This window comes from Monodelphis domestica, chromosome 8, assembly GCF_027887165.1.
Source record: "Monodelphis domestica isolate mMonDom1 chromosome 8, mMonDom1.pri, whole genome shotgun sequence".
In the NCBI taxonomy this organism is placed as follows: domain Eukaryota; kingdom Metazoa; phylum Chordata; class Mammalia; order Didelphimorphia; family Didelphidae; genus Monodelphis; species Monodelphis domestica.
In genome coordinates, this window is record NC_077234.1 from 184,596,208 (window position 1) to 184,610,159 (window position 13,952).

Consider the following 13,952-nt stretch of genomic DNA (forward strand, 5'->3'; position numbering starts at 1 on the left):
AACATTTAGGAAACATTTGTTAAAAGCAGCAACTTTGGTAGCAACATGAGGTGAAGTGACAAGTACCTTCCTGTTTCTGGGGGCATGTGTTTATATGCAGCATTTAAAAATAATGAGAGTTAGTGTACAATTTAACCTTTAAAGGAAAGACGCAGCACTGAACTGATTGATGTGCTTGGAGCAGTTTTATGTCTGTTAGGATCTAATGCTCTTCAGAGATATTTATGCCATATCTTAGGGTGGATTTCATAACCCAGGAAAAGATATATTGTTTAGTATATATAATCTACAATTCTGTAGTTCTACAGTTATTCACTTTGCTGGAGAGATGAACAATGTAACTACATAAAACTACAGTGCAACTCTTGCCAAAAATGTGGGACTACCAGATGATACAGGAAGTCCTTAACTTAGAAATGGGTTGTCTTCCAAGAGTTCATTTGTGAGTAGCTTTTTTGGAAATCAAGAACACATTTTCCCATAGAAACCATGTTATAAGTGGTGGCAAAGTTCCTAGGTTAGGATGTGAAAATCATCCCAGCCCATTTAAATGTTATTGAAATACTATTACATTTTTAGTTTAAAAAAATACTATACTATTAAAATAGCACATATTTCAACAACTGAAAAAACAAAAATTGAGGTTTTAAATTTAGCTTGAATGTAAAGAGAGAAAAGGTGGAATTAATTTAGAGGAGTAGAAAATAGAAAGAAATGGAGGCTTAGTTATCTTACTGAGTTTATTGAGGTCTGTAGCTTGTCTATTTAATTTAATCATGAAACTTAGTTTTTCTATATATCTTGATATAGTATTGTTTCCTAGGGTAAGAAGGTATTTTTGAGATTATCTAGTCCAATTACCTCATTTTACAGATGTAGAAGTTGAGTCTCCATGAAGTTAAGCTATTTGCTTTCAGGGTTGTATAGCAATTTGGTAATAGAACTAGGATAAGATTCAGGTCTTCTGACTCTAAATTCAGTATGATTCCCTTAAAATACGTTGATTGTTAGGTGGCATTTAAGTTCTATATAGTTTTCTTGATGTTTTACTTCATTTTAATTTTTTGAAAATTGGTGATTAAAGCATGCCATCTATCTATATAGACAGAGATATCTATTTCTGTCTATCTATTCTAATTTTCTAGTATGCTATTTGATTAACTGCAGAATTATAGAATATCACAGAGTTCACGTACTCCAACCTATTTGATTTATTGATGAGGAAACTGGGGGCTAGAGAAATTGTTACCTTTCTAAGTTTACACAACCAGTAAGTATCCAATAGAGATTTGAACCAATGTTTTCCAGCTCCACGACCAAAGCTTTTTGAATAGGCCAATTTGCTTCCCTCGATGGAAGTTTTATTCTAGATGATCTAATTTTGTTTTCAACACAAATAATTTACCCTTTACTTGGATGTGGCATGGTGTAATGGAAAAAACCTTGAATTTGAAGTCAAGTAACCTGGATTCAAATATCGACTCTGTACTATCTCTGTATTTTAGGCAAATCACTTAATTCTTTGGTTCTAGATTCTTCATTCTCAGAGCTAGATCTCTAAGGTCTTTTCTCAGTCTAAATCCTATTAGATATAGGGTCAGCAATGAAATGAACAGTGATCACAGCATTTCAGAGAAACCTCATTTAGAGTTTATATAACTTTTCAGAAGCTAGTTTCACATCTTTTTATTTTGAGTTGACATCACAGAGCTGTAGTTATTCTTAATCAGCAAGTGACCTGCATCATAGTATTTGAAAGCCATCTGAAAGCCAAGGCTTCTAAAATCTAAGAAAAACCTTACGTGATAACAGCTTGGGCTATTCTTTTGCATATTTTTAAGAAATAAAGAGTTTATTCTTTGTTTATCCCAAGAAATAGCCATATAAATTTAGGATGGATGTTTGTCTTCCAAATGGAATTTTGAGAGAATTTTTTTTTAAAAAGGGTAAATTCTTCAAAATAGGAGCTAATGAACTTGACATTGGTTCCTGGTAAAATTTTAAATGAGCAAGATAATATTAATTATGAATTATCTCAAAATGCTTACTCTGCAAAAAGATTTAATATTTAGTTTTAACAAATCTCACTTTGGTAACTTTTCAAACTCATTTATTTTTGTTACTTTGGGCTAGTTTTAAAAAATCTGTGGATTTGAACTGTTTGATATCTTCTATTTGAAAAATAGAGGAAGATTTCTTTTTGTGGTTTCAAAAAGAGAGCCAGGCTGACTTAACCATTCCATCCCTGATAATTCTCACTATTTAAGGCAACTTTCTACACCTATTAAATTGTTGAGAAGGTGTCAGTTGTCTTTGCTAGAGGGAGTTCCTTGTTAGGAGATTTTCCCACCAAAGAAATCACAGGCCTATTTCTCCTCATCTTTCTCAGTCTCTCTCTCTCTCTCTCTCTCTCTCTCTCTCTCTCTCTCTCTCTCTCTCTCTCTCTCTCTCTCTCTCTCTCTCTCTCTCTCTCTCCTTCTCCCCTCTCAATCCTCTCTTCTCCCCTTTCTCTGTATCTCTTACCCACAACAACATAAAAGGATGGTGTATGAGCACTTAGGGAAACCACCATTGCTGAAAACTAGCATTGATGCATTAAGAACAAGTCATGGCAGACTCACCTAATTTTTCCTTATGTATTTATTTATTAAATCCCTTACCTTCCATCTTAGAATCAATACTATGTGTTGATTCCAAGGCAGAAAAGCAGTAAGGGCTAGGCAATGGGTGTTAGTTGACTTGCCCAGGATCATATATCTAGGAATTATCTGAGGCCATATTTGAACCCAGATTTCCTGTCTCTAGGCTTGGCTTGTAATCCACTGAGCCACCTAGCTGTCCATTCTAATTTTTTTTTTGAATGAGTAGCTAATTTGGTATGATAGAAAAATGCTAGAGAAATAATATACCTTGATTTTAGGAATGCAGTTGATAGTCTTTCAAAATATTCTTTTTAAAAGGATTCAGTAAGTTGAATTGCAAACTCATTATTTGTCTGATCCCAAAGATGTCATTTATGCATTAATGAATTGCTGTCAAACTAGAAGGGACTGTGTGATGGGACATCCTGAAGTTCCATCCTTTCCTTATTCCTGTTTTGTTGGATATTTATTAATTATCTAGATTAATTATTAGTGTGCATGTCAAATTTATGGATGCACAATTCTGAGAATGATAGATAACATGTTGAATGATAAAATTGTCCTCCAAAAATTTTTGATGAGCAAGGATCATATAAAAATTTGTTTTAAATGATATTTGATTAAAAAACATACTATTTAGATTTAAAAATTTGCCATAGCATTACAGATTGGGGAGAGGCATGACTAAGTTTCTGTTATGAAAACAGCATGGATTTAGGGATGCCTACAGATTAACAGTATTTTGTGACCTTAAAAAAATATTCATGTAATATCAGTTGGTGGTAGCCTGAATATGCTATCCAGAATGAGAGGCACTTGGGCTTAGTGGGTTAAGGAGATGAATTTGGAGTCAAGGAGATGTTGTTTAATCCATCATTCTGGCACATACCAGTTCTGGGATCATTGCTAAGTCACTTAATTTCTCAGTATTCCTAGAGAGTGATCTAGACTGCATTGCTGATATCTGCATTACTGACATCATAGATTAGGCTTAAGAAAGTCTACAGAAGGGAGAAAGGGATGAACCTATTTTACTCTGCCCTGTTTAGGCCATATATGGAACATCATGTCCATTTCTGCCAGTTGAATTTTAGGAAAGACATTCACAACCCAAGCCTATATTGAGATAGTGACTATATGGGGAAATGACTGAAAATCATGCTATATATGCTTGTTTGGAGGGACTGAGAATGCTTAGGCTAAGTTAAATAAAAGGAGACTTCATCACTTCTGTCATATTTTTAGAGAGATGTCATATGGGAAAGAGATTAGATAGATTTCATTACCTTATAGCAGAGAACAAAAACCAATGAGTGAGAGTTATAGGGAAGCACATTTTTAGCTTAACATTAGAAATTTTTCCCTTATAATTACAATTATCCATAATTAGAATGGATGCCCTTATACTATAGTGAGTTCCCTGTACCTATAGATGCTTTTTTAAACCTTTACCTTTTCTCTTAGAATTGATACAAATGATCAGTTCCAAGGCAAAAGAGTAGTAAGGACTAGGCAACTGGGGTTAAGGAATTTGCCCAGGGCCACATAGCTAGGATGTTTCTAAGGCCACATTTGAACCAAGGACCTCCTCTGTTTAGGCCTGGCTCTCTATCCATTGAGTCACCTAACTGATCCACCTGTAGATTTTTAAACCAAGATTGGATGACTTCTTGTCAGGGAGCTTGTAGAAGGGATTCATGCTTCAGATATTTTTTGGCTAAATATCTTCAGAAAATCCTTGCCAGGCTAGATTGACGGGGACTAGGTAGAAGACTATTGTAATTGGTCAGGTGTGAGATGATAACAGCCTGAACTGGAATGGTGGTAATGGAAAGGATGAATGAGAGAGACATTGTGGAAGAAGAATGAATAGGATTTAGAGCTTGGTTTGGACCTAGTGGTATATAAGAAGTAAAAAAGATATAGAAAGAACAAATGTTTACAGTAGGGAAGGGGGGGCTACATGACTTTAGTCAGTCAGTAATAATTTTTTGAATACCTACTATGTACCAGGCACTATAAAACAGAACAACAACAAAAAAAGCAAAAATCAGTCCCTGCTATCAAAGAACTTGCAGTCTAATATAAGTCCTTTAAAGATTTTAAGTTTCTTTGAAACAAGATTTTCCCAAGGCAAAAAATCTGGATGAGAGGGGGTCAAGAAGGAAGGGGTTAAAAGAGGATGTAAGTTATTATGTGCAAAAAAAGGGATTTTCATTTTAGGTGGGAGAAGTATAAGATTCAGGGAACTAAATTCTCATCCAAAAAACCCCAAACTCTAGTTCAAGTATCTATGTAAAATTGCTAGTATATACTCACAGTAGGTGGCATAGATTATGAGTTTCTTGTGATTTGGTAGGTTGTATAGGGCTTTAAAAGTTGCCCAGAGGACTTTTATTTTAGAGGCAAGAGTAATCCATTAGAACCAGCCCATTAAGGGAGTGACATGATCAGATTTGGACTTAAGGAAAATTATGTTGGTATTACTGGGTAGAATGGAGTGAGTGGTGAGAGACCAATTAGGGAGACTAGTTTAGGAGGCTGTTGTATACTCCAAGCAAGAAGTGATGAAGGCCAGAGCTATGGTGAGTGAGAGAAGGTATTAAAGGTAAGAGCTATTTTAAAAGTAGAAGTGGCAAACTGGTGGGTGAAAGAAAATGAAAGGTTCCAAGATAATGCCAATATTATGAATCTGGGCAACTGAAAGGGTGGTAACAGAAAGAAGACAGTCTGGAAGAGGGCGAAGGACTTTGAAATGTCCAAAAGGAAGGGGGCAGCTAGATGACTCATTAGATTAAGACCCAGCCCTAGTGATGGGAACTCCTGGGTTCAAATCTGTCCTTAGACACTTCCTAACTATATGATCTTGGGCAAATCACCTGCTCCTGTTGCCTAGTCCTTACTGCTGAAAAAAGCAAAGACATGTCTAAAAGGCAATTGCTGATGTGGAACCAAATCTCAGGAGATAGACTGGTTATATAACCGAGAGTCATTTTCATAGAGATGGTGCTTAAGCCCATGGGAGCTAATGAGGTTATCAACAGAGAGTGTAGAGGGAAAAGAGAAGAGGACCTAGGTAGGGCAGAACTTTGGTAAATACCCATGGTTTGTTGTTTAGTTATTTCAGCCACCTCTGACTCTGTCACCCATTTTGGGGTTTTCTTGGCAAAGACGTTAGGATGCCCTTTCTTTCTCAAGTCCATTTTATAGATGAGGAAACTGAGGCAAAAAAGTTTAAGTGACTTGCCCACACAGCCAATAACATGTCTGAGACTAGATTTGGACTCAGGTCTTCCTGAGTCTGCTAGGTGGCCCAGTAGATAGAATGCCAAGCCTGGAGTCAGGTAGATCCATCTTCTTGAATTCAAATTTGGCCTTAGATACTTACTAGCCATTTGACCCTGAGCAAATAATTTAATTCTGGCTGCCTCAGTTCCTTCTTCTGTAAAATGAGCTGGAGAAGGAAATGGCACCCTAGTGTCTTTGCTAAGAAAACCCCAAATGGGGTGACAAAGAGTTGGATATGACTGAAAAAATGACTGAACAAAACTTGCTGACTCTAAGCCCAGGGCTTCATCCACTGCACCATCTAGCTACCCTGTGACCCACTGTTAGGTGCTATGATCTTGATGATGAGCCAGCAAAAAAGACCGAGTGTAGGCCAACCAGGAGAGAATGGTATCCCAAAAAACCAGAGAGGAGAATAATGTCCAGGAAGAGAGGGTGACCAGCAATATTATATGTAGCATATAGGCCAAGAAGGATTAGGATCTGGGAAAGACCATTAGACTTGGCAGTCATGAAGTCATTGTAACTTTGGAGAAGGCAATTTCACTCAAGTTCTGACATAAAAAGCCAGACTAAAAAGGATTTGGAAATGAGTGATGAGAGGAAGTGGAGGCAGCAAGTTTTTCTGGTAGTTGATCTGGCAAAGAAAGGAAAAGTATAGTATATTAATTTGAGGGAATGGTAGGGTCTGCTGGTTTGTTTTTTTAAACTAAGGAATCTTTGGCATGTTTGAAGGCAATAGAGAAGGATGGAGAAGTTGAAGATTTGGCCAGGGAAAAGGATATGGGAGGGGATGATGGAGAATCCAATTCTCTGATCTGATTTATATGGTGATGTCCTTGGGGCCTGTTCCCAGTGGAGGGCTGTTTGCCTCTACAATGAATGATTCACACTGAGGCATTTTGAAGTTCACATGTCTCCCATTGTTTTGTTTCCTTTTTTAATTGGACATATCTAATCTCCTCTGGGTTCACAAATCTGATAACCAAGCTTGTTAAACTTGTGTGCACATTGAGAGCAAAGAAGACCAAAGAGCTCCAGTGCCTGGCCTTTGTGACAGTTATTTCCGTTGCTCAGATGGTCTGTCTTATGTTCTTTCTGGTTCTAAATTGTGTTCCTGATAGGTGAGGATGCTGTCTACTTGAGTTTTAAAAAGTGATTACTATTAGTTATTAAAAAGATCTTTGATTTAATCGGAATGGATAGCTCTCTCTATATGCAGCTCACTGTCCCTCCAACCTTTAGGAGATGTTCCTGATGAGCTCTAAGGACCAGGGCCTTCATTACTTTGAGACCAGACTTCTTGTGATGAACCTTTCTCTTCACACTTAGCTTGGTATATGGATAAGAGACCCGGAAAGTCTGCCACCAGCTCCCTGGATGTATTTTGTTTTGTTTTGCTCTTTTGATGCCTTTTGTTTTTGATCCTTGGTCATGCCCAAATCTATCCCACCCTCCTACTCTTTCCCTCCTCTCCTAGCACACACACTGAAGCCTCCTTTGCAACAAAGAACAGGTAAGCTAAATCAATCCACCCAGGGGACAAGTCTGTTCTGGGAGGAGAAAAGTATTTTCAATTACATGTTGTAGTCTTTGGGCATATTGTTTTTTTGATTTGACTTGTTTCGCTCTGCATTCGTTCATTGATTGACTTTGAGATATAGGCCTATTGGACCTACCCTTGGAGTCTTTACAGCCAGCCAGGACTAGTCAGAGCTTGGACTACACAGATTTAGCCTTACAAAATCCAAGATCATCTTGATGCCAGATTGAAGCATGGGAATAGGATTTTGTGGAGGGGGAGGGTTCCTTTAAAATAAATTTTAAGGAACTAGTTGGAATATTGAGGGAAAGCAGTTATGAAACGGAAAGGGGGAGTTATCCAGGAAAACCAAGTTTCCGTCATTTAAAAGCATTTATGAAACTCTTTTCTGAAGGGAGGTTATATGGTGCCCTGGATACAGCACTCAACTCTGGGATGCGGGGGTTAGTCCTTGACAATGGGACTTAATACCTGTGTGACCTTGGACAAGTGACTTCACTGCTTTAGACCTTGGTACCTTTACCTGTAAAGTGAGTGGCTTGGGCTAAATGACTTCTAACATCCCTTCAAACTCCAAATTTTTGAGCCTATGAAGGTATATCAAAAAAATGCTTAACCCTTACTTTCTGTCCTAGTAACAAAACTAAGACAAAAGGGCAAATGGGATTAAGTGACCTGCCCAGGGTCACACAGCTAGGAAGTATCTGAGGTCATATTTCAACCCAGGTCCTCCTGACTCCAGGCCTGGTGCTCTATCCTAGCTGCTCCAGGTTTATCAGACTCTTAAGATGAATCTTGACTGCAGGGTCAGATGCCTACATTTGATCAGAGCAGTGGTCTGGTTCATCAGAATCCTTACTGTAAAGCTGTTATGGACATATATGCTGGTCTTTTTTTTTTTTAACCAATACCTTCTGCCTTAGAATCAGTATTAAGTATCAGTTTGAAGGCAGAAGAGTGGTAAGAGCTAGGCAATTGGAATTAAGTGACTTGCCCAGAGTTATACAGTGTTTGAGGCTAGACTTGACCCCACAATCTCTCTTTTCTAGTGCTGGCTCTCTATCCACTTAGCCACCTGGTGGCCCCAGAAAGATTTACTTTGGATAAGTTTAATAAATTAGAAATCATTTGTCTTTTAAAACTCAATATGTATAAATAGTGCCTGCCTGTAAGATTTAGTTAGCATTAAACATATTGTATGTATATGCTTTTTTAGGCTGCTGAAAACAAGATATAGCATGACCTTTTCCTGTTTTTGTGTGATAATCCAAGAACAAAGAGCTAGGAGTGTTGACAGGACAGATGTTACCTTATATGTCACATAACTGGATCGAACCATGTCAATGGTGAGTGAACCAGTGGGGGAAGGGAGAAGGGAAGAAGTATTTATATAGCACCTACTATGTGCCAGGCACTGTACTGAACTTTTATAAATATTACTTCATTCTGATCTTCAAAACAACCCTGGGAGGCAGGTGCTATTATTATCTCCATTTCATAGTTAAGGAAACTGAGGTAGACAGAGATTCAGTGAATTGCCCAGAGTCACAGAGATAGTGAGTGTCTAAGACTGGATTTGAACTGAGGTCTTCTTAACTCTTTTATCTATGTGGAAATGGATAATGTGATTGATATGTAATAATAATTGAAGATTGGCATGACTATTACTGGCCCATAAAGTGTTGTCAGCTTTGATTCTGATTGTTGAGTTTCTACTGCCTCTTGATCTAATTCTTTTAGTTAATTTAATATGCTTTTCTTCCTTTCTTCTTTTTCATTTCATTTCATTTCATTTCATTTCTTCCTTCCTTCCCCCTCCCTCTCTCTCTCTTGCTTTCTCTCCTTTTACAGTGAACCACTGAAGTTACATTTGGGTCCTTTGAGTAATATTCCTGTTGTCTCTTGCTTTAAATAGGATGGGGAAAGGAGGCAGGCGGGTCTCAGTGTGAATACCAGTTTTGCCAATTATTAACCTTTGTGGTTTTGGGCAATTTGCTTCATGTTCATTGGCTTCAGTTTCCTCATTAGTAAAAAGAAGAGATTGAAGTAGGTGGCTTCTGAGGGACCTTTCTAGCTTTCAATCTGTGTTCCTAATGTAAGATCTGGGCAGGAGGGAATCACTCCAACTACTCAATTGAAGACTTGAAGAGATAGAGAGAGAGAGAGAGAGAGAGAGAGAGAGAGAGAGAGAGAGAGAGAGAGAGAGAGATAAGAGAGAGGGAGGGGTAGAGAGGGGAGAGAGACAGAGAGAGAGAATATGCATATATATATGTAAGTGTGTAATATATTTGTGTGCATCATCCATTTGCTCACCCTATGGTTAGAGCTGGTTAATACATTTCCTTTGCTGTATCTGGACAAACCTAATGACTAAATAGAAAAGTTCTTTTTTCCATTGGCACTGACTAATCTTCCTTCAGAGGAAAGAGGATTTCCTCTAACCTATTTTAAATGAGGAGATTAGGGACAATGAAGATCTTCTAGTTTCTCACTTGGATTTTTCAAGAAAGTCTCAGAGGAACATATATTCTAAATAAAACAAGGTCATATAGTATTGGTCAGATCAGAGAATAACTACTAATGTGTAAGCTACATTTCAAGGAGAGAATAAAAATAGTTTCTAGCAGGTATATTTATATGTAGACAAATGCTATTACTGTATTACTAACATCCCATATTTGTCTAGATAGATACTGCCTTTTTATTAAAGGTTTATCTGAAATATTTTGTTTTGACTCAGATAAATACCAATAATTCTTTGATATTTGAAAAACTTATATCAAAAGAAAATTATAATCCTTATCATATACTAAAATTAGTATTTATATCCTATTTTTGCTTCATAATTTGGGGATTATAATTATCTATTGATATCAATTTGGGAAAATAGCATAATGTAATGTGGTATAAAGAATGCTGCATTTGGAGTGAGAATACCCAAGTTCAAATCCCAATAGTGCCCTTTATTATGTGACCACTTAACCTCTGTGGATTTCAGTTTCACCGTCTTTCAAATGAGGGGATTGAACTAGATGATTTCTAAAATCCCTTCTGGTCCTAAAGCCACGACTCGTTGATTTTGTGAACATATTGGAAAGATGTAAAGCTCTTAGAGGATAGAGAATGTCTCCTTTATGACAGGGAAGCTAGATTCTCTTCCTGACTTAATTTGACCTAATTCCTTCCATCTATAAGAAAATGATAGTCAATGCATTTACAACCTGTAGCTTTGAAGGAAGTAATATGAACATCATTCCAGTAATGTATATCAAGATGTCCTTGGGACCTTTATCAGTACCCGATATAATTTACAAGTATATTTGTTTGAACATGGGGGAAAAACATCTGTTTTTGGAGATGGATAGTATGACTGGTATGTTGCAGTAATTGAAAATTGGCATGATTATTACTGGGCCATAAATCTGTGATTCCAGATTGCTAGGTGAGGTCAAATGGGAAAATAGTTTAAATGTATCCTCTCAGAAGTTAACAACAATTCATGTTCACTCCGACTCTAATAAAAAGGCTTAGCAACAGCTACTATCCCCCTGGCAACTTGACTTAAAGTAATGCTTAGTTACAGTATCCTAAAAACAACGGTCTAGAGTTGATGGGAAATCTATTTAGTGTTAACCTGAGAGGCAACTATCAAAACTACAGACTCTAAAACTATGTAACTTTTTAAAGTTACTCCCTAGACTGAGCCTTCACTTTATCTTTCTGGCCCTCAGAATATAAGCATTTGCTTGGAGAAAACGCAGGATACTCACCTCTTCTCTCGCAAACATAATTTCATAAAAACTAGTCAGAAAATGGAAGTGAAATAATTCTCTGCTTCATTTCTTTTAGGCTCCACTTGATTTATTGAGCATTTCCCTTTTCCTCCTATGGTCATTCCACATTGAGATGATTCAGTGTGGAAAACTACTGGCTTTGGAACCAGAGGACCTGGGTCAAATCTCACTTCTCACTTTTACTGCCTTTGTAATGTTGGATAGTTCAGTTAATTCCTCTGCACTAAGTATCTTCACATAGAAAATAAGGGGGGGGGGGTTCAGACAAGCTGCCTTTGAGGTTCTTTCCAACTCTAGGTCTAAATTCTATGATCTCCATATTAATGAGTCTTTTCCTATTTGTTAAAATACATTCATCCCATTTTTGTGTGTGCTGTGGTCACTACTGTGACCAGAGCTGTCCAATTCCTTTTTTTTTAAGAGGTGTGAGGCTTCTTTGTGGTCTACAAGCATTTGTCTTAATATTCATTTTTCCTGACTTTTGGCTTCCAACAGGTCTCACCATCCTTTCTTAGTTCGGGCCTTTGCATCAAAGTCACCCAGTATTAAAATATATGTTGATTGAATTAGGAGGATCTTACTGAGTTTTCTATAGATTTTTTCTAACACTTCCTCTTTTGCAGCTGATGTTGGTGCATAAATTGCGATTTTGTTCACATTGGTCTTTTTTTTTTGCAAATTAGCACAAGATGCCTGGATGTTTGCCCCACTGGAGTGCCATTCTTTAGCAGCAACTCCCTTCTCATAAAACAAATAAAAGTTTGTTAGGTATTCTGAAAACAATATGATTCTCAATTCCTTTTGCCCTTTTCTCCACCACTGATATTGTTATTCAAAAATACAAAAGGACTACATAGAAGTGCAGGGCATTTTTACTTTTTATTGTTTCGGAGGGTGCCATGGTCAAAAAATTAATTGTCTGGCCAACCCAACAATGAACCTGTCTATACTTAGCAGAAGAAGAACAGAAGTATAAGAAGTCATCAGGGAAGCGTATGGTAGGAAGAGAAAATTAGATTGACATGTAGAAAAAGCAAGAGATGATTGGTAGACAGCCTGATTGCACCATTAGTATCCTCCCTAAATTTAGAGACAGTAAGGAAGGCTTCTAGCACATGTGATGAATGCTGCCATTTCTTCCTTCTGCCCTTTTCCCCCAACCAATCCCCATGACAAACTTGGGAGGACATCGACAAGAATTGCATAGGATATACTGGCATGGACTGAATTCAGTCTGTGTTTTTGGAGGGACCATTTTATTTGGTGAGGTCACAGATCCAGTTGGATCTTTGGGACTAGGCTAACTAAAATTTTATGTATGCAAATATTTGAACCTTTCAATTATTGGAATTTCCTTAGCTCACTCAAGTTTTGTTCTGTTTTCTCTTTTTACTTTAAAAAAAACTTGTTCATCAAATTATTGCAGTTTCTTAAGGTCAGTAACCTTCCTGAGACAGACTCAATAGCATCTGTATTTAATTTTACAAAGAGACTTGGTTTTTTTAAAGCACATTGCATTATTAATGAAAGGAACTTTAATAGGTCATGAGCAGGTTTATTTAAACCCAGGTATAATTAAATTTTAATGAAGCATGTACCAAGGTAAAAATTGTATTTCTATCACTGGCAATTTCTCTGCTATTAAAAAAATATTAAATACCTTACTCTCACTATATTTGAACTTTTCCTTTTGGCTATATAGATACCTGCCTGACAGTAACTAGCAGATTGCTACGATTAAAGAAAGGCAGTATTTGATTGTGATCTGAGAAAATAGTAATATTCTTTATGAAGACCTAGGGAGCATTATAATTCAAATTCAAGTTCATATTGAACGTAAATAATGTCATTTATATAAAAAATGTTGTTTAATTGTGGTTTAATGTGGCATGAATATGTCCTATTTGTGTTTTTTAAGACTATAATAAATTTTACTTAAGTTCAAAATTACACGTAAAAATCTCCTTTGAGAATCTTTATCTGTTAATTGTTTGAATTGGTTTGAATAGGATTCCTTTTTTTAGTTGTTATGTTTATTATAAAATAATTGAAAACTATAAATAGTTAATAAACATATTAATGAACAGTAGCCTAAAGAGTTGAAAGTTTTGTTTGGTATATATCTTTCTGTAAAAATAATTTTATAGTAAATAATTTTCAATTATTTTTTACTTTTAATTTATCTTTGATTTGTACATAAATTTTTCTGTAGCTTTTGAAAGGAAGATATGCTTTTATAAAAGCTATTTAAGTACCTATTTATATTTATTCTAGTTAATAAAAGATTGAATCTTAATTGTAAAAGAGAAAATTGAAAAATTATCTCTGTGGTAAATAGTATGGATAATAAATTATCATAATTATAGCAATACGTTGACCAGATGGCCTAATTTGGCAGGAAATCTCTTGTGCTGATAGTAGGGTGAGGAAGAAAGTAAACAAATGAGGACTGTGGTATTAATCTCAGTGTTTTCATTGATGTTATTAGGTGTTAAAGTGCATCAGTTTTTAAGGTATGCATTATTTTGTTTTCCACTTCTTAAGAGCATATTTTATAAACTTTTAAAAATATATTATGTGGATAACCCCATATTCAGTAGGATCATGGTTTTTTCTTATAGTCATCCAGAGCCCTGGATCTAGAACCTTAGAACTTGTGTTCAAATCCTACCTCTAGTGCTTATG

General features: G+C 36.3%; 1 protein-coding gene across 1 annotated transcript in view; it reads left to right on the forward strand.

The window, feature by feature from the left end:
• Nucleotides 1–3,141: 3,141 nt before the first annotated feature.
• Nucleotides 3,142–13,952, forward strand: part of ATP11A (ATPase phospholipid transporting 11A) — a 234,439-nt gene continuing 223,628 nt past the window's right edge. The window contains 2 exon segments of the mRNA XM_007501271.2: nucleotides 3,142–7,446; nucleotides 8,690–8,819. Coding sequence (XP_007501333.2) covers nucleotides 8,811–8,819 — 9 coding nt within the window. The 5' untranslated portion in view covers nucleotides 3,142–7,446; nucleotides 8,690–8,810.